The 27,887-nt window shown below is 36.4% G+C and overlaps 4 protein-coding genes across 6 annotated transcripts; all 4 read left to right on the forward strand.

Moving 5' to 3' along the window:
• Positions 1-1,744: 1,744 nt before the first annotated feature.
• Positions 1,745-5,127, forward strand: LOC132179916 (protein TIFY 4B-like; the record flags this gene model as incomplete). 2 transcript variants are annotated; one of them, XM_059592718.1, is given in 6 exon segments in its annotated part: positions 1,745-1,835; positions 1,923-2,088; positions 2,704-2,763; positions 4,163-4,226; positions 4,356-4,567; positions 4,703-5,127. In XM_059592718.1, coding segments are annotated over 6 exon segments (610 nt in total), but the record flags the coding sequence as incomplete, so codon positions are not given.
• Positions 5,128-8,085: 2,958 nt separating this feature from the next.
• On the forward strand, positions 8,086-11,623 carry LOC132178866 (acireductone dioxygenase 1). The gene is made up of 5 exons (XM_059591439.1): positions 8,086-8,229; positions 8,388-8,475; positions 8,593-8,687; positions 10,741-10,980; positions 11,249-11,623. The coding sequence occupies exons 1-5, from the start codon at positions 8,218-8,220 to the stop codon at positions 11,375-11,377; spliced, it is 564 nt and encodes a 187-aa protein (XP_059447422.1). The 5' UTR covers positions 8,086-8,217; the 3' UTR covers positions 11,378-11,623.
• A 2,259-nt stretch (positions 11,624-13,882) lies between these two features.
• LOC132179891 (acireductone dioxygenase 2) lies at positions 13,883-27,445 on the forward strand. 2 transcript variants are annotated; one of them, XM_059592682.1, is made up of 7 exons: positions 13,883-14,025; positions 17,177-17,288; positions 17,376-17,470; positions 17,948-18,062; positions 18,138-18,262; positions 18,969-19,039; positions 27,141-27,445. In XM_059592682.1, exons 1-7 carry the CDS (start codon positions 14,008-14,010, stop codon positions 27,205-27,207), a joined length of 603 nt encoding a protein of 200 aa, XP_059448665.1. In that variant the 5' UTR covers positions 13,883-14,007; the 3' UTR covers positions 27,208-27,445. The 2 variants fall into 2 exon arrangements, with proteins under 2 accessions (XP_059448665.1, XP_059448664.1); XM_059592681.1 differs by lacking the exon at positions 27,141-27,445 and adding an exon at positions 19,131-19,437 and having other exon boundaries at positions 13,886-14,025.
• LOC132177115 (heat stress transcription factor A-6b-like) lies at positions 22,946-25,983 on the forward strand. The gene is made up of 4 exons (XM_059589334.1): positions 22,946-22,952; positions 24,148-24,234; positions 24,549-24,826; positions 25,171-25,983. The coding sequence occupies exons 1-4, from the start codon at positions 22,946-22,948 to the stop codon at positions 25,981-25,983; spliced, it is 1,185 nt and encodes a 394-aa protein (XP_059445317.1).
• Positions 27,446-27,887: the final 442 nt, after the last annotated feature.

Here is a 27,887-nt window from a genome sequence, read left to right on the forward strand (position 1 = left end):
CGATGGTAGATATAGAAAGCAACTCTATATTGGTTAAATCTGTTTTTGTGCTCAATAAGAAGGGAAGAGGAGGAGATTTAGAAGCACGAGCTTGTAAGCATGCTTAGCTGCTGAATGGGTGTGACAGGATCATTGAATGAGCCAAATTCCTAATAATAGAACCAGTTTCAGCAGACTCTTTTTTTTTTTTTTTTTTTCTCAAATTGTATTCATTAGTTATTATACACTTGATACTCTTCTATTCCCTTAGCAGCATGCATCCCTACTATGCAATGAAATGGACATTTTTGTGTGTATCCCTCCCTATGTAGACCATAGTGATATAAAACTGTCATCTGTTGATTAGTCTTTGATTGTTGAGCAAGCCATAGCATGAAAGAGGGACTTAACCAACAGTCAAGCTGTGTGGATTTTTTTTTTTTTTTTTTTTTTTCCGTAACCTTTTTCAGTTAGTTGACAAAAAACCTTTGCAACATGGAAGCTGCTTTAAATTTGAATTCAACTCTTCCAGGTTTAATTTTAGTGAACCATCCATTTTAGTGCAATATCTCACCCCATTGTCAATTCCTTATCTGAAAGCCACATTTTGGCCTTAGTTGTTTATATTTCCGCTAGAAAATGGTTTATAATCAGCAAAAACTAGTTCTTAATTGCTTATAATGACTGAATTCCTTTATTAATATTCTCTTTTATGGTCAAGAATGGGGTTGGGTTTCACAGTATGATAAGGGCTTTTCCACACCCTGGAGCTTGAATACTTAACTTTGTCATATATTTCTTTCTTTTCTTTCTCTGCTTCCATGTTCTCCTCTTCTGTTGCAAATTGCGAAGATCTCTATTCACCAAATAGTATTTTAGCAGGTGAAATTGTAGGAAAGAATGGATGCTTTTTTCTTCTAGTGCTTTCAAGACAAGTAAAAGCAATAGTTTTCTTTTTTCTTTTTAATTTAAAATTTTGAGTTAATGGCAGTTTAAAGTCATCTAATGATTAGCTGGGAGGATGTGAAAGCACAAAACCAGAAATCACCTTGTTTTGCACTTGATGAATGACATCTAATTGTGAATGCTGCTTTTCACTTTGAGAGTGTGTATTTTTCTTGATTACATAACTATGATGTTATAAGCATATATAAAGTTTTAGGAAAATTGCAAAATCAGTTCCTATGGTTTACTTGATTTGCAATTAGCTCTCTGTAGTATCAAAATGAACTTAGAGGTTCTTGAGGTATGCCAAAAAATTAATTTAATCCCTACAGTCAAATTATGTCCACTAATTTAACAAATTCCATTAATATGACATTAACTTAAATATGACATGTATTATAATTTTATTGACTTTGACATGTCACACTATTGTAATCCATTAAGTCAATGGACGGAATTTGTTTGTAGAGAGTTTGGCATAACTCAAGGACCTTGGAGTTCATTTTAATACCACATGGAGCTAATTGGAAATCAGGTAAACCACGTGGACTGATTTTGCTTTTTCCCAAAGTTTTATATAACAAGCACAAATTCTATGACTGCTTTCTGTAAAAGAGTGGCATAACCTGTGTATAGTTTTCATTACTTATCAAAAAAAAAAAAAAAAAACCTGTGTATAGTTTAGAGAAATAGGCACTAATTTACATATACTATGGGTGGCGGAATTCGGGCTACATTTCATCCTAGTTAAATAGCCAATTTTTCTGCTGGTGATTTTTAGTAAGTATTAGAAAAGAACTATTTGAAAATGTGGCCACAGGAGCCCGTGTGCAACAAATGGGTCAGTGGGACAAATGACGATTTTCTACTGTGGCAAGGTGAATGTGTACGATGGAGTGCCACCTGAGAAGGTAATAGATCTTCCTCTTTGCTTGGATACCTGGAGGTAACTCCAGTCATCTGTTGGTCTTCCATTACAACCATATCTGGATTTGCAGGCACGGGCAATCATGCACCTTGCAGCAAGTCCAGTTCAGTTGCCTCAGGATGATACTCTAGGTAGAGCTGCATCTCTTTGGTCCGTTCCATGCCATTTACAGGCAGCATGTGAAAAAGATCGCGTTATTCCTACTAGTCCCGCAATCGCACATATCATGCAAGCAGGTAACTTTTGGGAACAGTATGCTAGTTGACTGTTTGAATGCTATAATGTTGGAAGGCTATGGATTATCTTATCTCAGTATTGCTTCAGCTGTTCTTGAAACCATGCTAAGCTGTATTTGGTGAATGGAGAAGTAGATCCTGCAAACGGTCTAGGCATCTTCCTCTCTCATATTTGGAAATGGAGGACATAACTAACTTCTTTTTTCCCTTGCTTTTGCATAATTTGTATAGTCCAAAGTGAAAATGACTCAATTGTCTGAAGTTATTTTCAATGATATAGGCTAGCTGTGCTTGTCTTGTTCATTGATTAGTTTCATACTATGCATTGCTCCAATGCAAATTGAACCTAAAATGAGTCAATTTAGAGTTTGTAGATCAATTTCCTGGATCTTCTTTTCAAAAATTCCGAACAATGCCTAAAGTTCATTGAGTTTTGCATGCATTAATAATGAGTCAATTTGGAAAGGCTGACAGAATGGATATATGTCATTGGATTTTAACATTATAATAGTTCAAACTCTTTCGCAATTGACAATATTGAAATACTTGTCCTAAAAAGGGTAACTTTGAGATATTGGTTGCTAGGTAACTGGTGAATTTGATTTGATTTTACAGAGAAGATGACAGAATATTCTGAGCAGTATAGGGAGAAAGGGAACACTTCTCGTGACCCTGGTAAGAAACTTCAGTTTGCTTTCAATTTTATAGCGTGCTTAATTTGCATATAATTTTCATGGCTCTCATTTATGGAGAAAAGATAATAGATGTTGGTAGTTTTACATAAAGAAATGGTTATTGCAGTAATATTAAGGCAGCCAAGGATATATATATATATATATATATACACACACACACACTCAGCCCATGTGTGTTCAAATGGAGTATATCCAAAAAGCAAAACTTGGGTGCTTTTGTAAAGTGTTGATCGGCCATTATGGTAGTGTAAAGAGTATTTCCTCAACCGAGACCCAATCTTTATAGGAATAGATGTTAGAGTTTTTCTCTAGACCTTGTCCAGACCCCATAGGCCGAGTTAGAATCCTAATTGCTGCTTGAGTGGGCATTGCCACCAAATTGTGGTGAAGGACGATTGTCTTACTGAAACCAATATCCTCCTCTAATGAGCTTCACGAGCGCGTTGCGGGTCTATTGGGCCACAGGGCCAATTGTGAGACTCTGTAGCCCCTTTTAGTAGAGTAGAGTGGTCCTGTTTTTGGTATTAAACTAAAAAGCATTTATAGTGCATTTCAAAGTACTTTTCATGTTTTTGAAAAGAATAAGCAAGATAAAGCAATAAAATCACGTTCTTGTGACACTCATTTGCGTCAAATATATTTGAATGACATGACAAGTTACACAACACGCTCGCGCACACGCACATATGTATATATAAGATGAGCATTAGCACTTTAGTTTTCTGCCACCTAAGCATTGTAGGCACCACACTTAAACTACCCTCACAGCTACTTAAACTGTTAGCACTAATGCCGTGATGACCTCCATCTCTTCCATCATTGTGTTCACAATTACCTCACCTTTGTTCATGCCATACCCCTTACATTCATCCTGCTTTTCATTGTATATTGTTAGAATATGAATTAAATGATTAAATTTACTATTTTTTATCAGCTTGTGTTTTTTAGACAATTGGTGATTTAACGTGGTATTAGAGTAGAAGTCCTAAGTTTGAACTCTCTATAGTTCACCCTCAATTTATTAAATATTTCATGTGATTGGGCTCACTTATCAAGAGAGAATTTTAGCTCACACGTGAGGGAGAGTATTATAATATTAATTAAATGATTGAATTCACAATTTTTTATTGGTTTAAACTTTTAAGACAACTGGTGATTTAACATATACCATGGTGCTTCCATTTGAAATATTCTGTTTACATCTAACGCTTGAATAATTTGTAAAGACCTAAGCACGTCACTTTGACAGATACATTTAAAAGGATCTTGAACTTTGCCTTAATGAGACCTCTTTGTATGCTATGGCTACTGTGCTTAATAGTATATGGGACTTATCAGTTGTTTATTTGCCCTCTAAACTTTTGGTGGTCTTTCATAAGATGTAGAGGGTCAGGCGAACAGAAAAGTCTCACTGCAGAGATATCTCGAAAAACGGAAAGACAGGTAACTAGTCTGAATAAAGAATCTGTCACTCCATGACATTAATAACCTTGTATCATTCTGGGATTCTTTTCGAGCCTTCGGTCTCATCGCATATCGTTTTCTTTCTTTCCGTACTTATGTTCCTTTAAGGGGAAGATTAAAGAGCAAGAAAAGTACGGGATTGATTACATCGAGCTTGGAAACTTATTTGAACCATCAAGTAAGGACGCATACCCCAAATGGGAAATCAAGCCGGAGTAACACGAGCTCTCCACCCCAGCATGGCCTGCCGCAAGCCATGAGTAGCTCTGTCGACAATCAGCTAAAGAGTGCTGGTCTTGCCGTTGATCTCAATGACAAAGGTAAGCTACATAGTTCTTTGTCTGCTTGACCGGGTATAAGACTAATAACCATCTGGAAGTGTTGATCAAAATAAAATCTGTTACTTATGAACTGATTGTCCTTCATTTATGAGTAATACATTCGCTGCACTGCAGATGTCCAAGAATGCTGAGTTGGAACCACTTTCTAGGTCAGATGGAGTTGGCAATTAAATAGAGAGCTCTACTTCTTTTGATAACCACTATGCCAAATATGAAAGAAGGGAAAGAGGCAACCAACTTGATAGCCTCTTACGGGCCTGCCTTTTGCATGATTTTGGGCTGGCTCTGCAAACAGTGAAGTTTTTACTGTCTATTTCTGGAGACACGGCTTGGAGAATCCTCTTTTATAAATGGTATGAGTTTACTCACCTGATCAATTTTGTAATATCAAGAATCATTTAGCCATCCTTAGGAATTTCTCTTTTTCGAGAGTAAGATTTGGTAGTTGAGATTAGAGCCGAAAGCAGCTATTTTCTGTTCATCATGTAAAGGTATGCTATCTTTTGCTATGCTAATGGCTTATTCTACAAGTTGAAGTAGTTGTATTCTTTTTCTGATGATTAGGGTTACAGAAAGTAGTAGTGACCATGGCGGTCCTAATAGGGGTGTTATTACTAGGAGGTGCTGATGGTAGTGATAGCTTTGAATCCTACCATTTTTTTTTGGTTTTTGTTATGGGTTATTGACACGTCTTCCTCAAGAGGTGTTATATCATTCTTTCCAAAATTTTGAGAAAAACTTGAGTAATCATTGTCATACGACTGCCATATAATTTGATTATATAGTAGAACACTTATAAAAAAAATAAAAAAATTCAAAGGTTAATTTTTACTGCCACATTATCCTAACTGTATGTCTACCTTATAGCAGTTTACTAAATAATATTACTTTAACTTTTTTAGTGTTTTCAAATTTTGCCCTGTTCTGGGAAATTATTCATCCTCAAAGTGAAAAAACCAAAACCAAGAAAAAAACGATTTTAATGACCCTTATATGCTGTCTGGCTGTGGGGTCTCGTTGCCAATTTGCCTATTATTGCATTTGAAAAGTCATTTTGGGCCATGGCATTTAAATTGTTGAATGTGGAATGTGATAGAAAAAGCGTATTTTTATCGCCATGGGAATTGAAAAGGTGTACGGGACCACGATCATTTTTGAAAGCGTATCAACCAAGCGCTAGTAAGCAATTTTATTTTATTTTTTCTTTATTGTCTTTCAAGGTAATTCTCAAGTGATTAAAAAAACACTAGAGTGAGGGTTCGAATACCACAGTGAAAATTCACAAACCTAATTAGTATTAGCAGTCTTCAGTCTTATTGATGTTTTAATGGGGTTAGGTCAGGCTTTAGTTTAATTGAAGTTTAAGGAGCATTTGCGGTTTTTACTATTTAGACTTTCTTTGTGCAAATTTCAATAAGTAAGTTATACTATGGTCAGCTGCGTAGAGTGCTATGGTCAGTTAGGTAGAATAGCTAGTATGGTCACTACTCATGCCTTTTTGAATTAAATTTATTTATTTATTTAAAAAATCTTGTTTAGTTCAAAAGTAAAGTTTACTTTCATGTTCAGTTAGAAATTAAAGTTCACATAAGCATTATAAAATTAAATTAGAAAAATAAAATAAAATTGAAGCACAAATTCATGGTATTTGTTCCTACTTTTTTTTTTCCTCCTAAGGGAGAGCTGGGATCCATTGAAATCTCGCATGTTACGATTTAAGCAATTTTGTAAGTATTTACTTGCCTCTTCCGCTCATCTAGAATCTTGAACATCTCAAATTCTTGATTCTACGAAACATACTCTAACATTATAAACAATACATCCAAAGCCTAATCCATGCATGTAAAAACTCTAATAAAGAGTTAGACACACTAAACCATTATTAAAATCCTAATTATTCATTGTGGACACTGTAGAACATTTGGTAAACAATAATCGAACGTCTGACTAGATGCCATGTAACATTCGATAGGTACCTGAATGCATGAGAAACTCTAAACTACTACCTATCATGTATCAAACCTCAATCAAATCTTCTAACAACTTAATAAAAATATGTTAAACCATATCAACGTGATAAATCTTGAAAAATAAGAGTAAGCTCATAAGTCAGAACTTTTTGGAGAATCATTGACTTTTAATAGAGAAAAATTATAAACTCATCATGTCATACTTAATAGTCTAAGAGTGGCAAAAATCATGGTAAATCTCTTAGAGCACTAGCAGCAGTTTTCTTTTGATTTTTCTTAAGTTTAGGGCACAAAATTATTTTTTACTTATAAAAATATATTTTACAATAGCTTCCCTTATCTTTCCCTATACCATTAAAATATTATTTTTTTACAAAATACAAGTTCCCTATCTACCCTCACTTTTTTTTTAACAAAATCCCAATGCAATCCCCAATTAAAGACAAAAGATAAAATATAAGAGAGGGAAGAGATATGTTTATATTAAAATAAAGTATATGAAACCACTTTTGGTTCCTTACACACATGGAATAAGGAATTAGGATTCTAGTTATATTGGAAGGGTATTTTTGTTCCTTAAAAAAGTGAAAAAACAAAAATACTGAATATTATCTGGTTCAAATTAACCGAAGAGAATCCTATTCCCTTACACATTGGAAAATACAAAATTTTGTTATGGGCCTAAATAATTAAGGAAAAAAGATAAACAAGACTCCCCCACAAGTCTCAACTTCAGTTCTTCTGGGCCCATTAACGCAATGTCTTGGGGCAACATGGGAAGACAACATGTGGATAACATTTATCTGTCAACATAAGGACAGCCTCAAGTTCTTCTGGACTGGACCGGGTTGCTTTTGATTCATTTGGGATTATTAATGGACCAGTATTTTTGTATTGTTTTTTTATTTTTTTATTTTTTATGGGAACGGTCTCTTTTGTTTGGGTTTGTTGTAATTAAGAGTAGGCAGATTAACCGTTTATTACCTACCAACTATTTATCGACTACCACCGAATTGTCACCGATCGACTTTCGACAGTTGGTAGGTGGAATAAAAACATTATTTCAACATCGGTTTGGTAGGCGGTAGAAATTTTTTTTATTGGTTAACCGACAATTAACTGACTTAACCCATTTTTCAAGTGAATTTTGAATTTTATCTGATAACTTTCCTTATTATATGTTGTCCAGCTGATTTGTAATTGTCATTTCGATCCATGTTACATGAATTTACTTTTTTTTTTTTCATTTATAAAACATATTTTTTATTAATTTTGTAGTTAATTAAATGTAAAGAATCTTATGTGAATAAGATTTTGTGATTATTTTGAAATTTTTTTTTAACATAAAGAAGAAAATAGTATATAGGGCATCTTCGGTGGGGTGCCTGAGCAGAAAAAACGACTGGAGATTCGAGAGCTTAGGCCAGACGATAAATGCCAAGAACGATAAGATTTTTGCTAAAGCCTAAAGGCACATACAATCCACAAATATAACCAGAGACAGTTGAGCAGTACACGTGGCAGACAATGTGACGAGAATCAAGAAAATCTAAAACCGGAAAGTTCGAGAATAACAACATTATAAAAATCGAAAGCTGCTGGTAGCACTCTCAAACAAACACAGTGTTCACCATTTCTAAAAGGTTTACCGAGTCACCCATGGCAATCGAGGTGAGTTCTACTTTACTTCTTTCTTCCTCCGAGTTTGGTAATTTGCAGTATTTCCTTATTAATGAATATCTTAATCTGGGCATTATGTTATCTTAATCAATTATTATGTATCGTTAAATGTCATGTTTTGTACTCCTAATAATTTACCGAAAAAGCAGGCATGGTTCATGGACGAGAGCGAAGAAGATCCTAGGCTACCTCACCATCGCAATCCCAAAGAGTTCGTTTCATTGGACCACTTGGCTGGTCAGACCTCCTTCTCTTCTTCTTCTTCTTCTTCTTCTTCTTCTTTCTCTTTGTTTATGATTTTTAATTTTTATATATTTATTTATCTATTGTTGATGGGAGCTGGTGATTATGCAGACTTGGGAGTGTTGTACTGGCACTTGAACCCAGAAAACTACGAGAACGATGAGGAATTGCAGAGAATCAGAGAAGCAAGAGGATACAATTACATGGTACTACGCACTAATTCTTATCGTATTTTTCTTTTTTTCTGTTTCTAATTATCGAGACATTTCAAGACGTAAAATAGTTGTTTTGAATTAAATTAATGTACTATTTACTCTCCTAATTTTATATATTTATTATGTAACTCTTATGATTCTCATAAATTACATATTGATTATGTATCTCTCCTAATTCTCATAGGTTACGTATTAAGTATGTATTTATTATATTATTGACCCTATTCAACTATAAATAAGCTATTTTATTGCACAATTTCAATCAAGCGAAAGAAACATGTAACCCAAAAAAAGGCTTGAAGTGTGGATATATAGTATAATATAATTTAGGGAATGGGGATACATTAAAAAAGAAGAAAAAAAAAATGCTACTATTAAGTCCCACCAATTAAAGGCAAATGATTATTTTATGGCTGTATGTTTATCTGTATACCCTGATAAGTGCAGGCTAGGAATTATAAATTCAAAAAGGGAAATATAAAAATAAGTGTAACAATGTGGATTAGTTGTCAATGCAATTTTTTTTTTTTTGTTTTGGGAGGGTGGTGATGCAGCGTGGTAGACATCATTCCTTTCAACAAATTTTAGTGTGTGAATGGAAGGACTTACCTCCTTCAATGGATCCTCAATGAGGATAGATGTCGTAGATCAGTAGAGAGGTCAAATCTACTGAAAAATCTTCTTGAACAATTTCATCTTTCTCTTCCACATGAGATGGATTTGAGGCTTGCTAACAATAGTTAAGATAGCGTGTAGCTGATCTAGTGCATCAAGCCTTACCTCCCTCTCCCTCCATTGACATTGTGCCTCTTCAATGATACACTTGTCATCCTCGTCTATAAAACGTGGATTTGGTTGACGGTGATGCTTGTTAACACCACCTTTGGCGGCAAATTGTTCAGTTAGCGCTTCAATTTGATCTCCAAACTGCTCAAATTGACCACCAAATCAAACAAGCTACTTCTTCAAGCGTTGCAAACGTGTCGTCAATTGCTCATCCCGTGTTGTGTCCTTGCACTCATACACGTCTCCAAGGTTTGCATGTTTGTTTCCTCCTCCATGTGGTCCTCTATACGTTATGGTAGGAAAAAAAAACTTGGCTATGATGCCAACTGATGCCACATACTGTAGTGGGTTGCAAAATTAACAAACACGAAACTCACAACTCTTCTTCTATATCAAGGAAATGAGGCAAAATAGGAGAAAACTCAACATTTTAATGTTTCTTAGTGAAAGCTGATGAAAAATAAACATAAAACTGTGGCCAAGGCCGTCCTAAGTGAGTTTATATAGAAAAAAAAAAAAAAAAAAAAAAAAAAAGTCAAAAACCTACTGAAAGACAAAAGAAAGCTGACTTGTTGCAATTTCGTTCAATTCGAACGAGATTCGACAGAGACATTGACCGATTATCTCGGGAACATCTCGTTAGAATGGTAAGTCTTGTTTGAACAAGACATACGATGCTACACTTTGACCAAGTTCTCTGAACCAAATTGGTGATCTTCCATTGACAGCTCAATTTGCCAACAAATGATGAAATTGTAAAAAATCTTCACGAAATATGATCTTTTAGCCCCTTTGAATAAGCTTTCCAATGCCACAAAGATTGTCTCCATTGGATGTCTACATCACAAGATATGGACGTTTTACTCAACTGGTCTGCACTGGGGGTTATATATAAGAAAAACTAACAGATTTTCTTCCATTATCTATTGTATTTAAAAGGCTTTGCCAGTGGGTTTTAATTAAGGGTGGCCTACTTCAGCATCCATCTTTTATTAGTGTGGGAGAAGAAAAAATAACTGTGAGACATTTTAGCACGAAAGAAGAAAAAGTAGATGTGGAAATATCATTTCACTTGATTAGTTAGATGATTGTGTTGAATGAGTAATGGAAGTAAGCCATGCCTGTTTGCTGAACGCTTGTAATGAGTTTGTAGGTTTCTATCAGCCTATATGGGGCTCTGATGTAAAAGTTTTTACCGATTAAAAAACATTTCCTTTGGTTAATTAACCTGATCATTTTGCTTGTAAATGTGTTGAAGGATTTGCTTGATTTATGCCCAGCGAAAGTGCAAAACTATGAAGAGAAGCTGAAGAACTTCTACACAGAGCACATACATGCTGATGAGGAGATACGCTATTGTTTGGAAGGAAGCGGGTACTTTGATGTTCGAGACAAGGGTGACCGTTGGATTCGCATTTGGATCAAGGCCGGTGATCTGATCATATTGCCAGCTGGAATCTACCATCGGTTCACTCTCGACACCAACAACTACACCAAGGTAACAAAGTTCCTCAAAATATTATGTAATACTCCACGATTATGTTATTTTGCAGCCTGTGGTCTTGTCTTGTAGACATGAACTACAGCATCTGCATTTTGATAACGATGACTTAACCACGAGCCTATATTATGGATCAGGATTATTTATATTTTCAAGGATTAACTTTATGTGGGAGTTAATTTTTAAAATCATAACCATTATCAAATTGACCTACAATATTAATAAGGCTCTTTTTGGTTGGTTGATTATTTGGCGTTATGCGCAGTTGATGAGGTTGTTTTTGGGAGAGCCAGTGTGGACTGCATATAATCGGCCACAGGAGGATCACCCAGCAAGAAAAGAGTACATCAAGAGTCTGACTGAAGAAGTGGGAGTGCCATTGGAAGCTCACTAAGTGTACTGCATGTCTATCTACTTAAAGGAAGATTATGGTGCCATATAATATAAAGCTCTTTTGTGTTCCTGAGTATTTGCAGGTGTAACCATAATGTATGTGTACTTATATTTTAGTAGTACTTGTATTTTGGTACTAGAGGTCTTTTCTGCACTATCTAATAATTGAGTTATGCAGTTGGCAATACAGATTGAACTCTATTAAACAAATTAGCAATGAATATTTATGTATATATACATGTAACTTGCCCATTATTTCTGGGTTTGTCTTTTGATTTTGTTCTTATCATATTAGAAAAAAATGAATAACTTTTATTAAAAATGGAAAAAGGTGGAATACGGTTAATTTTTACTAGTTACGTTATCTAGTTGTATAGGAGTTTACTAAATAGCATTACTCATTTATAAATGCATAAATACTTGGGGCCTTACGTTAATGGTCCTTTCTGAATTTTTTTCTTCTTCTTTAATTTCTTTGTGTTAAAACAAAAGCTGTGCATTGTCTCTTAGGTTCGCAGCTATGGAGTCACTTTCTACAAGGCAAATAATCTAGGTTTTAAGAAAAAAACAAATGATACAGCCTCATCTTAGGGCTAACTTTTTTCTTATTTTTAATTTTAAAAAAATAACAAATAATTTTTATTTTATTTTTATTTTTTAAAAATACCAAATAAAAGAAGGACTAAAATAAAAATTATTGCTTTAGAAACTTTTTTAATTTTTTATTTTCTTAAAATTAAAAAATAAGGAAAAAGTTTCTAAAGCAAAATATTGTTTTTATTTTAAAAAAAAAAATACCAAAAAAAAAAAGAAGAAAAACCAAAATAAAAATTATTGCTTAAGAAACTTTTTTTATTTTTTAAATTAAAAAATAAAGTAAAAATTGACTTCAAGTTGGACAAAATAGTTGGGCCTTTAACATTTTTCTTTAAAAAAAAATATCTACCTAAGTTTTAGAGAACACTGTAAAAACGCTAGGTGAGTGCCTAGCGTTTTCCAATAATCTATGCAACCCATTACAAAGGGGAAGAGAGCCAGCAAACCCATATGGGCGTCAAATTGGTGTGGTTTCTAGAGCAAATGGACGGGGTCTGTAAAATTTGGATGGTATTTGTATAAAAATGCCATTACCGAATCCTAATGGTCCAATTTCTTCAATGAAGATAAGCCAATTCCATGTGGGGCTAATTTCAATGGACAATAATGGCCACTATGGGCCTATGGCTAATAATATATTTTTGGTGTTACAATTTTTGTTTTTATTTTTTTGACATAATAAATAGGAAAAATGGAGGAATGATATTCGAACTGGTGGCTTTCGCTTCATGAGATGTAATTCTTAGCCATTTGAGCATATCCGAGACATTTTCAGTATTTCAATTGGTTACGAATTTTTGAAACCCATTCTAGCCGAGTAATGCTACAAGTCTTTCTTGAGTCCCTTTAAGAACGACGTGGCTATTAAAATTACCATTGAACTTGTGATTGATTCTTATTGAATTTTGATCAAATAGTAATTTTAATAGCCACGTCAAAAAAAAAATAGAAAAAAGACTTCTAAAATTACTCATTCCGGCTGCCTAACCTTTCACGGCGACATAAACGAAATGCAGCCATTTGACTAAATGCATATAAAATTAATTTGCACACAGAAAATTAGAAAAAATAGTGGGCGTGAGGCGTGACTCTTGCAAACCATCTAAACATATTCGTTGACTTAGTTTTTAGGCACTCGAAATGACCGTAATACCCTCATAATTACAAGTCTTTCTTGAGTCCCTCTAAGAACGACGTGGCTATTAAAATTAGTATTGAACTTGTGATTGATTCTTATTGAATTTTGATTAAATAATAATTTTAATAGTCACGTCAAGAAAAACAGAAAAAAGACTTTTAAAATTACTCATTCCAACCGCCTGACCTTTCACGGCGACATAAACGAAATGCAACCATTTGACTAAATGTATATAAAGTTAAATTGCACACAGAAAATTAGAAAAAATAGTGGGTGTGAGGCGTGAGGCATGAGGCGTGACTCTTGCAAACCATCTAAATATATTCGTTGACTTAGTTTTTAGGCACTCGAAATGACCGTAATATCCTCACAATTACAAGTCTTTCTTGAGTCCCTCTAAGAACGACATGACTATTAAAATTATCATTGAACTTGTGATTGATTCTTATTGAATTTTGATCAAATAATAATTTTAATAGCTATATAAAAAAAAATAGAAAAAAACTTTTAAAATTACTCATTCTGGCCGCCTGACCTCTCACGGCGACATAAAGAAAATGCAACCATTTGACTAAATGTATATAAAGTTAATTTGCACACAGAAAATTAGAAAAAATAGTGGGCGTGAGGCATGACTCTTGCAAACCATCTAAACATATTCGTTGACTTAGATTTTAGGCACTCGAAATGACCGTAATACCCTCACAATTCAATGAACCTGGACAAAGCACTTTCCTCACCATCCGCGTCTAAGGGAAGGGCAGTTTTATCTTTTCGACTCCCTCCGGGGCACCCTAGAGGATTTATAAGTGGCTTCTGGGTTTTCTCACGCACTCATTCTCGCGTAGCCTCAAAGCTTTGATTTCTCAAGAGTTCGACAGCCAAGGATTGGAACGATGGGTGCCCCAGAAAAGGTATGCCCATCAGTCATATGTTTCTGTTTGTTTCCTTGGAAAATATTCAAATTTTCTCGAGAAATTTTTTTCTTGGTAGTATATTCTTAATTACTCTATTAGGATTGAAAGTGATCTAGAACTGTTTGAATTGCCTGCATGCTGATTTAACATTGATGTGTTTTACATGCTTTGCTCGATTGTGGGGTGGTTTCAATTGAACAGCTTGGATGAGTTTTTTTGAGTGATGGATTGGAGAGTATAAGTTCTGATTGGATTAACTTCTGATGGTACACGCATGATAAGTTTCTTATAAGAAATTTAAACGGATTAATAGGCTGGAATACTGAAACAAAAATTATATTGCTTTGGAGGCGAGCTTGTTGTGTTCTGGACTGGTTTTCAGCTATTTTGTTGAATTTATATGCTCGTCTGTGAACCCTGTTGATATTTTTCGGACGGCTGGATTGCAACGGGGCCACTGCAAAATAAGGAGCCGGTCTTTGGTCTCCGGGGACTGGGGACAATCTGATGCTTAAATTAATAGGTATTTGAAAGAATAACTGAATAGGAAAAGAGAGAATTTTTAGGAGAGAGAGCATGTTGCCTGAGTTTTAGAGAGAGTGACTCTTTTAACGTGAGAGGCTCCTGAAAATGGTTTATGGATGGGTGCTTGAGTGGGCCTTAGGCATATTTATTGTACCAACAAACTTAAATAAGACGTGAGAGCATTTCTAGTGAGCTCTTCAAAAAACTCACAAAAAGAGTTATTTAACAAGTTTTCTACTTTATTTTAAATTTAACTTTTGCCAATAAAGCTCTCCAAATATCAACAGCCAAAAAGTAAAAGTTATTTAGATTTTTAAGCTTATATATATATATATATATATATATATATTCATTTCTCTTCTCTCTCTCTCATCTACGAAGAACAAAGAAAGAATTAAAAAAGAATATCAAACTAAAGTAGAGAAATATATAGGTAGTTTGATGTTTAGTTCATTTTAAAAGTAGCCCTCCAAATTAGAAAAAAAATTAGTTTTTCTCTTGAAATTTAACTTTTGTTTGAAGAGCTCAATAGGAATGCTTTGAGTTGGTCAAATATGACTTGTGCTGGTTGAGTTTGGAAGGTTATTTGGATCTGAAGCCTTTTTCGAAGTATTACAAAACATTTTGCTTTCCCATATGTATATCATAATCAGGAGGACTGCCTGCCAGTTGCCACAGTTGTTGCAACTGCTCAATAAGCGTGGCTGTGGCCAATGATCCCAGGCCATGTGCCAAAGTAGGACCCACCAGTTCATGCTCTACACTACGCATGCATGGATTCATCAGCCATGTTGAGCTTGCTTTTATTGGTGCTAGTCGTAATTTTCATGGCTGGCATTTCTCTTGTATTAGAGATGGGGAAGATGACATACTTGGGTTTTTTAGATTTGACATTCACATATGGATTCTATGTTATGATGAGATATGAAAGTAAAATGAGCATGGGAACTACCTCTTGCCCAAGTACAGTGGACCAGGACAACAGGATGGTTTGGCTTTGATATATCAACACTCCATGTGATATCTAAAATCTTCACATGTGAAAGGCAAAACAAAGAGAACCTCCCTTTAACCTGAATTTTGGAGTACTCTTTGTTTAACAGGCTAAATCTATATGATCATTGTCGTCACTGGATGGCTTTTCAAAATTAAGATTGTGTGTCCTTACTCCTGAATTTCTTGTTCAAGGTATCAGCAGTTAGGGTATTCTATATTTTTTTGTACTCCAAATCCACTTTGACATATTTCTATGAACATTTAGTTTTTTTATTTTAAAGTTAAGGTCTGCCTTCAAATAACTGTCAAGTGCTCACTACGTATCATTTAGGTGCATTGTTTTTCCTTTTTTTTTTTTTTTTTTTTTTCCTTTTTTCTTTTTGGTTCCAGAGGTGGTGGTGACTTGCAAAAAACTTTGGTTTTACACTGTGTATTTGTTTTCCTAATGGCATAATTATCTGCTGCAATTGCTTCTATAAGTTATTGTGCATGGTCTCTCTGTTGAGGATTGGCCTCTAAAAGGTTGATGCCTCTAATCATTGATTCCACTGCTTTCTTGACACTAGCTCTGGTCTCCAACCTTGTTGACAACTACTCAAGTGTTTGCTTTTAGATGAGGGAGGGGACCCGATTAATCAGATAAGCTTTAAGAATCTGCAATGGTTGTTATTTACTTTTGACTTTTTGTTTTGAAAGAATGACAGAACGAGGTCTGATGAGGAAAGGTGTGTTCTGGGTTGTTTGATGCTGATTGAGATTGGCAGTGACGCATGCAGAAAGAAGTTCATGGAAAGCAAGTTCATAGACTGATGAAATCTAGACTTCTGATTTACATTGTGTGGCATGGTTGGATATTTATAGACTTCTAGTCATGTCTAAGTATAGTCTTAGTTTTTTATTAATTTCAGGTCATAAGCTCCCGGGTTTTGTTTCATTAGAAATTTCTTTAACTTTGGGAGTCAAGATTAATCTCATAATTTCCAGTATCCCATTATTACTAGTTTCTTGATTGCCTTCTCTTTATTTAGGGAAGGTATGACTACGTTTATCAGGAAAGGGATTCCTGGCAGCTTACAAAAGCCTATGTAATCTGCCATTTCATATGGCAATCAATCTAGAAAATTTGCAGCAGTTTTTCTGAAGCTTCTCAAGGGTGTGATTACCTTCTTTTCCTAGGTGTGATTCCATAGAAAACCTAGGTGTAGTTCTGTAGCATTTTTCCCCTTTTCTTCTACTTCCTTTTTTTCTTTAACCATTTGAAACTAAAGCTGCTTTGCTCCCTGAGGCAAACCAGGCCTGGACCATTTGAATTAAACCTGCAAAAACTTTGATTCCATGAAAATAATTCGTATTGTAGTAGGATCAAAACCATGCCTAGACCTTTATGACATCACATCACATCACACCACAACTAATGCTAATACAGTGCGTTAATTCAAAGATCCTGCATCAGATTAGGAATAGAGCAATTTGTCATGCGTCAGATTGTTTTGCATAGCTATTTCAACTTGATTTCTAATGATCCAATCATGTAAAACCCTATGGGTTGAATTCATTGCTTCACACTCCCTTATAAAAAGGTCTTTTGCAGTCATGGGTTGTATTCTCAAACTTTCAATATATACAGGATCCTAGAGAGGAAGTCCTTCAAGCATGGTACATGGATGACAGTGATGCAGACCAGAGACTGCCCCATCACAAGGAACCAAAGGAGTTTGTATCCTTAGATCAACTTGCTGGTGAGCATCTTTAGAGAACATTAAATTTGTTAGATCAATAAATGTTTGGGTCTCTGACTTCATATGAGCCATTTTGTTGACTTATAGAACTCGGAGTACTCAGTTGGCGACTGGATGCTGATAACTATGAAGCTGATGAGGAGTTAAAGAAGATTCGTGAAGACCGTGGTTATTCCTACTTGGTTTGTCAGAAAACTTGTGTTTGTTAATTTGTTGAGTTTGCCGCACTTACATACATTTTTATGTTTCTAGTATCAAAAGGTCTAGTAAGACAAGATTGTTCTTTGACTAACTTATGGTTCGTCTACATGCTTTGTCACGCTAGCTTATCAAGTAAAAATAATAATAGTCAACCCTTGTATTTGTTAGCTCAACATTGTAAAACATCACATACATATAAGATTGGGCCCTATAGCCAATGAACTATCGTTCAAATGGCACCTCCTCTCCCTATAAGAATAGGGTGGGATGGCATTAGACGTGTATGTAACTTAGGTTAGTAAAAAGAATCTGTTTAGACTCTATTGGTTAAAATTTGCTTGATTCATTCTTACATTTAAAAGTTCATGATTAAGTCTTGCTATTTAAAAAGTTGCAAATTGAAATGAGTCTCTCTTTGCACTTGCACCATAATTTTAATCAGAGACACTGTTCTTCAGGACTTCTGTGAGGTCTGCCCAGAAAAGCTGCCTAATTATGAAGAGAAGATCAAAAACTTTTTTGAGGAACATCTTCACACTGATGAGGAGATCCGCTACTGTGTGGCAGGAAGTGGTAGGATTAATTGTCTTTATTTTGTTTTATCGTAAAAAATCAGGTTGCATGTTGACTGTTTGCTTTTTGGTGAAGGTTATTTTGATGTCAGGGACCGTAATGACAAGTGGATTCGTGTTTGGGTAAAGAAAGGGGGAATGATTGTTTTGCCCGCTGGAATTTATCACCGCTTTACTCTGGATACAGACAACTATATCAAGGTATTGATGTGATGCATGCATGATCATAAAAGTAGCTTGCATCCATGCTGACGAAGAAACAATTTGAAACATCCCCAGTCCACAACCATTGAGCACGCTCCATCCAGATTTTTACCTTTTCTACTGATACACCTCTTGACCACTTTTTAAGTTCTGACTATTCTGATTATCATCTTTCTCAATGCTGCATTAAGACTTGGGCTATGCAATATTGTTGCCCATGTATCGACATATACGTTGTGAGACATTTGTCTTACATGACATTGACTCCTGTGGAGTTGACTCTTGTTGTCATAACTTCTTATGCTTCCCTTTTTGCTTGCTTTGCAGTATTTTGAAAATTTAGTTTATTAAACTTTGGATATGGATGTATTCTGTTATTACAACTTCCTATTCATATATTCCTATGCTGCACGTCACTTAAGTAGCACAAACATGTGTACTAAATGGATAACGCACACGGGCGGGACATATATTGGACTTGTTTGAAAAATTAGATTAATTGCCCTTTGGTACTCACGACTCATGAGACATTGGTTTCACATGCCATGGACATGTCCTTGTGGGCTTCTTTTCAATGCCTCACTGCGATTGCAAAGTGCTGTTTAAAAAGGCCCACCAATGTTTCTCATAGTATCTGATATTCTTATGTTATATTATTATACATAAGAGATGTTTCTCATTAATGTATATATTTTTTGTTCAGGCAATGCGGCTATTTGTTGGTGATCCAATTTGGACTCCATTTAATCGTCCCCATGATCATCTCCCTGCAAGGTATGTTTTTGTCTCTTCTCTCTATTGTGGACATCCATGCTTGTCTATTTTGGTCTAGAGGGCATTCAGAAAGCTTCCTTCTTTCATGCAGGAAGGAGTATCTTAAAGGTTTTGTGGAGAATGAAGTTGGTGATAGTTCTGTTGATGCTGCCGCCTGAAATCTTCAGCTGCTTCTAAAACTGATCTCAAACAAAAATGTCTTGGCTTAAATAAAAACACCAATGTTTGTATGGTCTGGTATGCACGTGTGGTTCCCTTACTTGCCTATATCTCTCACTATGCTACTGTAGACTGCTTACCCACTACACAAACTTATATCTGTAACTGTTGTATGCTGTATATGGATGAAAATTGATAGAACCTTTTATATATTCAATAAGCATAAGTTCCTGGTTGTATTTGTATTGCGTTAATGGCAAGCATACTTGGTGGGAAGGGGCGAGTGAGATAGACATAAAGCATTTTTGTGGAGGATTTCTACTGCCTTCGGGAGGGTTCCCTATTAGGCTGCGGCTGGTTCAGTAGGGGAGAGAAACGTCGAAGAAGTGACATGTTTTATGCTTTGCAGATCTCGAGCAAAAGTAATTTGCTCTTAAAATAGGTGTCATGTCATTGATTACGATTCCTTAAGACCCCAAATAAAAAATATATATATTATGCTTCTTATTATTTTATTATTTGTCGATTATTATGTAGTGCATGGTTTATTGAGAGAAGGGGGGCCCAAAAGGTGCGCAACTGGCCCTTCAGGTCATTCAGAGGCTATGCTTTGTAATTATGATTTACAATGCAATCACATTGCAGATTTGCAGGGCACTAGCAATTGGCCCTACAATATTTTAATGGGATTAAGGGAAGGGTGTAGAACCTAAAAGAATAGGCCCGACAAAACCATATTTCAATACTTTTTTGCCTTACCAGTGTAGAATATCCTCTTACCAATTCCCTAAACCCTAGGGAAAAAAAATAATAATAATTTTTTGACCTACAAGATCTGAATTAAGAGAAACTTGAATCCAAATGGGAGAAGGTATTCATCTGGCGACAATTGCTTAATCATGATCATGTTGATAAGATATTGAGGTGAAATTGAAAATAGTCTAAACCCACTGAACTTGTAATGTGTTTAATGTTTGATTTGTCTAGTTGTGACTTATGATTTCCCACTGAATAATTAGGTTCCCCAATGGGTGTAATTAAATCAAAAGTCCGAACCAAAGAATCTCAAAGACGCCCACAACAAACAAAAGTGAAAAGTCGAAAAATGCAAAAATGCAAAAAGATGCTAATCAAGCTTGGGTGAGATCTACAACATTTACCATTCTACCACGTTTAATCCCTTTGTTAAGCACGTTAGAATTACTCAGCCACGTTTTGTTGAATGATTTGTTCATTGGCCTCCAATAAAAATGGACCCCAACTCCATTAATATTATATATACTTTTTATTTTTTTTTTGGATAAAAGTAGCTTATCTTATTTCACTCTCAAACAAAAATAATCACAATAGGCTCCGATCAAAATACTCCGAATCACAGAGTTCACGAATACATTCAGGATAATCAAAAATCCACACTCTATCCATGGACTGCATCGTTGCCATCCGTGCCAATAGGCGTGCTGCTTGGTTCGTGTCTCGCTGGATATAATCCATCTTCCACTGTGTGAAATACGTAAGAGCCATGTGTAGATCATCAGTGAGGTGTCCTCGCCTGCTCTAGTCTGGTGCATTAGAGTTCACAGCCTCAACAATCACCTTAGCATGCCCTTGTAGATGAATCTTCAAACAGCCCATTTGACGTGCAAGCTGGATCACCATGAGAGCCCCTAACGCCTTAGCTGCAGCTGGTTCAAGCAACCCAACCTGTGTAAGGCTCTTTGCAGCCAGCAACTCGCCCTGATGATTCCGAATAAGAGCTCCGTACCCTTCAGTCCCCGTTCGAGTTCCCAACGCACCATCCCAAGTCACTAAAAACCATCATCTTGGAAGAGGCCTCTGCTGACCCAAAATTGTTTGTAGTTTCGGTTGCCCAGATTGGTAGTCCCCTGGCATTGCCTATTGAAACTCCTGTATGGTAGCATTTGCTTGTCTGATGATGGTATCTGGATGAAAGAAAACTCCTTCATGCAATAAGGCATTTCGTCTTAGCCAAATTCATCGAGCAATAACCACAAATTTCTGGAACTCCTCCTGGTCACACTTTGCCAGCATCCCCTCTACAACTTGTAAGAAGTCCGGGCCATCAAACACACTTTTTTGTAAAATAACACATCCCCCACTCCACACATCTTGTGCAGACGGACATTGCCAAAGAATATGGAAGCCAATTTCCGCTTCAAGGCCACAGATAGGGTAGCTCGGATCGGAGATCACCTTGCAGCGAAATAACGCATCCCGCATAGGTAAAATATCGTGACATGCCTTCCAAAACCATATCTTCTCTACCGGTGGGATCTGTAGCTTCCAGATGCTCTTCCATTCCTTACTCATTTCCTTTTGAGAAGAACACTCAGCCCACTGCATGACTTCCCATTCCTTTTGAATATAATAAGCACTCTTGACAGAAAATACACCCCCTTTAGTGCCCCTCTAGATTTGCTTATCCTTTTGGTTTGTTGCACTGATGGGAAGCGCTTTTATCAGACTGCATTCCTCTTCCGAAAAGAGCTGCCCCAGCAGATTATGTTTCCAAGTATGCCCATCCGCATCAATTAAGTGGCTCACAGTGGCTGTCCGATCAAGCAAAGTGGGGTAAGATTGCACCCTATATGTTGACGGGTTGGGGAGCCAACGATCTACCCATATACGCATTGATTTTCCGTCCCCAATCCCTCCTTAATGAGTGCACATGAGCTTTGAATACTTTGCCACACATATGAGGGTTTCTTCCGTAATGAGGCCTCAAGTATCGTGCAATCCGAATGGTATTTGGCTCTCATTATACGGGCTACTAAGCTGTCCGGCATTGTCCACATCCTCCAAACTTGTTTTGCTAGGAGTGCTTTGTTAAAGCAAGCTAGATCCCGGAAACCCAATCCACCCCGTGCCTTCGAAATCCCCATCCGACTCCAACTCATCCAAGCAATTTTTTTGTCCTTCTCTTTATGTCCCCACCAAAATCTTGTCATAAGAGAATTAATCTCTGAACATAAAGACTTTGGGAGAAGGAATACACTCATACAATACAAGGGCATGCCTTGGATTACCGCCTTCAACAATATTTTTTTCCCAACTTGGGAGAGAAATCGTAATTTCCAATCTTGGAGTCTTTTCCACACCCTCTCCGTTAAGCTTCTAAAAGCTTTCATTCTAGATCGACCACCAACGCCGGTAAACCCAGATATTTGTCATACCTAGTTGTGGTGGGAATTCCTGCAAACTCAATTATCATTGCCTTCTCACCCATAGGAGTATTTCTATTGAAAAAATGGAGGTTTTGTTGCTGTTCATTTTCTGCCTCGATGCCTCCTCATAAGTTTTCAAAATTGCCGACAAATTACTCCATTGTGCAATATTAGTCCTGCAAAATAACAAACTGTCATCGGCAAAAAATAGGTGGCTAATCTTAGGGCCCCTTTCAGAAGTGGGCACCCCAGATAACAGCCCAACCCTATTTGCTGCAGTCACCATAGAGCTCAAAACCTCCGCACAGAGAAGAAACACATAAGGAGAAAGAGGGTCTCCTTGCATGATTCCCCTCGTAGGAGTAATGTGGCCACAAGGTTACCCATTTATCAAAACCGCAAAGTGGGCCGAAGAGACACACATCATCACCAATTGAATCCACTTCTCACCAAAACCCATTCTCCACATCACCGCCTCCAGAAATCTCCATTCCACCCTATCATAAGCCTTGCTTATGTCTAACTTAACTGCCATAAAACCCTTTTTGCCCCATATGCCAGTATGCATGGTATGGAGGGTTTCATAGGCCGCTAAGATGTTATATATACTTTATAAAAAACGAAATCCAACAACCCCACACAGCATTTAAAGGGAGCCAAGAGGTGTTCACAAACAATCGTAATAATTTCAAATTCCCACAACCCTAGATCGCATATGTTTGATCGATCCAATTGCAATTGAAGTGCCGATCGAACCTCTCTGAAATTTGTAAAAAAAATACATATCATTGGTTTGACCAATCCAGCTACGTATGATCACGCATCAATCAAAATCTCCAATTTTTTTATTTTCAACCTTCTGCTCAATCGACATTTTACACCGACTCAACCCTGAACCAAAACTTAAAACACTTTACGACCCAAAACCACATGTTTTAACACAAAAATTTGCCAACATACTAAACGTAACACTTAATGCGATATCTACATACATAATAGCAAACCTACCAAATAAAACCCACTACAGCTGCAATTCTACAAACTTCTAATATTTTAAGACCCTGCTTTTAATATATATATATATATAATAATAATAATAATAATAATAATAATTTCTATAAGGATTTGACACAAATTAAGACCTTTGTGCTTTCTAATAAGAGCATAGCAATTCAGCATGAAGATTTTCACCAAGACTTCATATGCCTTAAAATACAAGATTTTTTGTAATAAACTTTTCCTTGACTGGCTTCCGAAATAATTCTTCATCAATAGTGGGTTCCACCCTTCACAACACCATCACTCCATGGAAATTCCAGAATGTTCTGAAAGCCATTTCCAGTGCCATTAGAGGAAGGAAGCACACCTCGCATCTTTCCAATTGCAGAATTGCTCTGGAACTTTCCAGTATACGAAATTCTTTTTTTTCAAAACAAACAAAAGAAAGATACAAGGGGCTACGAAAGTCGGTATTATTTATTTATATATTTATTACTTTAATAAATTTATTCCATCACACTCTACAACCTTCTTGTCATTTTAGGTATACAAATCTATATAAGCGTGCTGCGTGCCAAACTACTTTCCCAAAGGAGAAAGGAGTGTGAGGATTGAGGATAGAGAAAAATATTCAATCCTATTTAGGCTCTCCTTGCACCATCGCCTTCTCCCAAAAAGTAAAAAGAGAAAAGAACCTACCCCCACCCCACCCTACCCAACAACAACAAAAAAAAAAAAGAGCGGCAAGATATCTATAAATTGAAGATATCCTTCTCACATTGACACCCTTAGTTCTTAGTTCTTCCGAGTTCCTCTCCCTTTCCCGACCTTCACAGCCGTGCGCCGCCCAAGGTCAGTTTTATCATAGTATTGGTGTTTGATTATATTTCTGTTACGTTTGATCTTTCTTTCCCTACCTTGTTTTTTTGTTTGTTTTGTTTTGTTTTGTTTTCTTTAATTTCATTCCCGTAGAACCCATTTGAAGAAACCTTCTATATATTATGAACAGCTAGCTAGCCTACTCTCATTAAAATTAAAGTAGAAGTTTCAACTGCATTCAGCATATATAGCCATCTTATTTGCTCAAAAACCCAAATCAAATCCATATTTCTGTGACCAACCCAGATCACAATTAATCTTCTTTGTGCCTTTTTTTTCCTAACCAGGAATCATAAAGGGAGCAAGTTTGTCTTTTTCGCCGCCGTCTATGGCTATTCATCCTCCTCCTCAGCCAATAGAGGGACTCCATGACGCAGGCCCTCCACCCTTCCTTACCAAAACCTATGACTTCGTCGACGACCCCACAACAAACAATATTGTTTCTTGGAGTACAGGGAGCAACAGCTTCATCGTTTGGGATCCCCAGATCTTTGCAACGAGTCTTCTCCCCAGATACTTTAAGCATAACAATTTCTCTAGCTTTGTCAGGCAGCTCAACACTTATGTAAGCGTTATTTAGACATTTTCATCTTTGTTTGCTTCTCTTCTTTTCCTGTTTAATAGATTTGATTGGCCTCTCTCTTTTTTCTCTTTATTTAATGGGTACGTTACTTAGTGCGGACATTTTGTTTGTACTCTTTCTCTGTAAATAGAATATTGTAAAAGGCTTTGATGTGTGAACTTCCGAATTACCTTAATTTTCTTTTATCAGTTTCTTTTCCTTGTCATCTCTCATAAGTTCTAACTAACAAATTTTAGAGCTTTTATGACTTTTAAGTAGTATTCATCAATGTTACTCTGAGATTGTTTATGAATGTGATCATGAGGAAGGAATTTGATTAATGTTAGGGCTTTAGGAAGGTTGATCCAGAGAGGTGGGAGTTTGCCAATGAAGGGTTTCTTAGAGGAAGGAAGCAGCTTCTGAAGAACATCAGAAGGAAGGCGACTCAACCTCAGGCTTCACAGCAGCCTCTGGACGCTTGTGTTGAGGTTGGTCGGTTTGGATTAGACGGAGAAGTTGATTGGTTGAGGCGTGACAAGCAGGTTCTAATGGCAGAACTGGTGAAGCTTAGACAGGAACAGCAGAATACTAGAACTTACCTTCAATCAGTGGAAGATAGACTTAGAAAGACAGAACGGAAACAGCATCAGATGACGAATTTCTTGGCAAGAGCAATGCAGAATCCCAACTTTTTACAGCAATTAGTTCAGCAGAAGAACAGAAGAAAAGAACTCGAGGCAGCAATAAGTAAGAAGAGAAGGCGACCTATTGATCAAGGTGGAGGAGGAACCTTTGTTGTTAAAGTTGAGCCTCAGGATTCCAGTGGCATGTCCGAGTTTGAAGTTTCAGAGCTGAACAGATCACTTGGTATTAACATGCAAAAGAACCCATTGGGAGAACATATAGAGAATGGAGATCAGGAACATGATGAAGGATTCTGGGAAAATTTGTTAAATGAGAATATCGAAAAGAACCCATTGGGAGAACATATAGAGAATGGAGATCAGGAACATGATGAAGGATTCTGGGAAAATTTGTTAAATGAGAATATTGAAGAAGAAATTGTCCTATTGGGTCTTGAACAAGAAGATGATGATGAGGAAGATCATGTGGATGTTGTGGCTGAGCAGCTCGATCACTTGGCCTCTACTTCTAATTAATTAAATAGATGATCAGAAGTGTACTATTTTGCTTCAATTATGATCAGCTGGCTTTGGCTTGGAGAGTACTTGTTATCTGACTGCCTAATTAATCTACTGTTTGTTTTCCTATTTATTTAGGTCTCCTTGGGTTTCTTGGAATGGACAAGCTAGGGAGCGCATGCAATACATGACACTCAACTCTCAAGAATGTACTTCGAAGGGCTAAGCAGAGGGCATTAATGCATGTCATTGCAAACAATATTAATTGCTTGTTTTGTATAATTACTCAACAATTAATTCTATCTCTTTTAGGCGCCCTTCAATGTGATTAATTAATTGTCTCCCATTGATCTTTAATTAGTGGTGTACGTCTAATATTGCCTTTCCCTTTAGTACGTACGTTTGAATTGCTATATTGATTTTTCATTCTTGTTCTCAAAATATATAGAAAACTCCATGCATGAACTCTTTAACAGATTGTAATTGCTTCTTATGCAAGGAATGGGAGTAAATTTAGTCATATGCAGCTGGACTTGATGAGGAGCTAGGATTAGCTCCAAACACTAAAACCCATATGCGGACAACACATTTCAGATCATGCATGCTACACTTTGTCTCTCACTGTTTTCGGTAACACTATATTTTTGCTCTCTACGTTTAATTTTCTGCAGTATAATTTGGCATTTTGTAAGTGTCCTGGAGGTTGTGGATTATAATGATTAAAAGCTTAAAATCTTATTCATTGCTTTTGGCACATTATAAAACCATCGTTCTCGTGAACAAATCTCCTTCTTTTACAATCTAGTGAAACATGAAAGGCTAGCTAGGGTTGCGGCCATGGACATGTCCTTCTGGGCTTGTTTTCAATGCCTCACTCCGATTGCAAAATGCTGTTTAAAAAGGCCCACCAATGTTTCTCATAGTATCTGATATTCTTATGTTATATTATTATACATAAGAGATGTTTCTCATTAATGTATATATTTTTTGTTCAGGCAATGCGGCTATTTGTTGGTGATCCAATTTGGACTCCATTTAATCGTCCTCATGATGATCTCCCTGCAAGGTATGTTTTTGTCTCTTCTCTCTATTGTGGACATCCATGCTTGTCTACTTTGGTCTAGAGGGCATTCAGAAAGCTTCCTTGAGTGTTATGGAGGTTTTATTTCATGCAGGAAGGAGTATCTTAAAGGTTTTGTGGAGAATGAAGTTGGTGATAGTGCTGTTGATGCTGCCGCCTGAAATCTTCAGCTGCTTCTAAAACTGATCTCAAACAAAAATGTCTTGGCTTAAATAAAAACACCAATGTTTGTATGCTCTGGTATGCACGTGTGGTTCCCTTACTTGCCTATATCTCTCACTATTCTACTGTAGATTGCTTACCCACTACATAAACTTATATCTGTACCTGTTGTATGCTGTATATGGATGAAAATTGATAGAACCTTTTATATATTCAATAAGCATAAGTTCCTGGTTGTATTTGTATTGTGTTACTGGAAGCATACTTTGTGGGAAGGGGTGGTGAGATAGCCATAAAGCATTTTTGTGGAGGATTTGTACCGCCTTCGGGAGTGTTCCCTACCAGGCTGCTGCTGCCTGCAGGTTCAGTAGGGGAGAGAAACATCGAAAGAAGTGACATGTTTTTATGCTTTGCAGATCTCGAGCAAAAGTAATTTGCTCTGAAAATAGGTGTCATGTCACTGATTACGATTCCTTCAAGACCCCAAATAAAAAAAAATATATATATATATATATTATGCTGCTTATTATTTTATTATTTTTTGATGCATATCGCAAGCCCCCAGAAGTGCGATCGAGCATACGTGTACCTGCGATTGAGCGCACTTTCAGACACTTGCGCATCAGACCCCTTGTTGTGCGATTGATCGTCCTTGTACCTGCGATCGATCGCACACGGA

Source organism: Corylus avellana, chromosome ca4 (genome assembly GCF_901000735.1).
Source record: "Corylus avellana chromosome ca4, CavTom2PMs-1.0".
In the NCBI taxonomy this organism is placed as follows: Eukaryota; Viridiplantae; Streptophyta; class Magnoliopsida; order Fagales; family Betulaceae; genus Corylus; species Corylus avellana.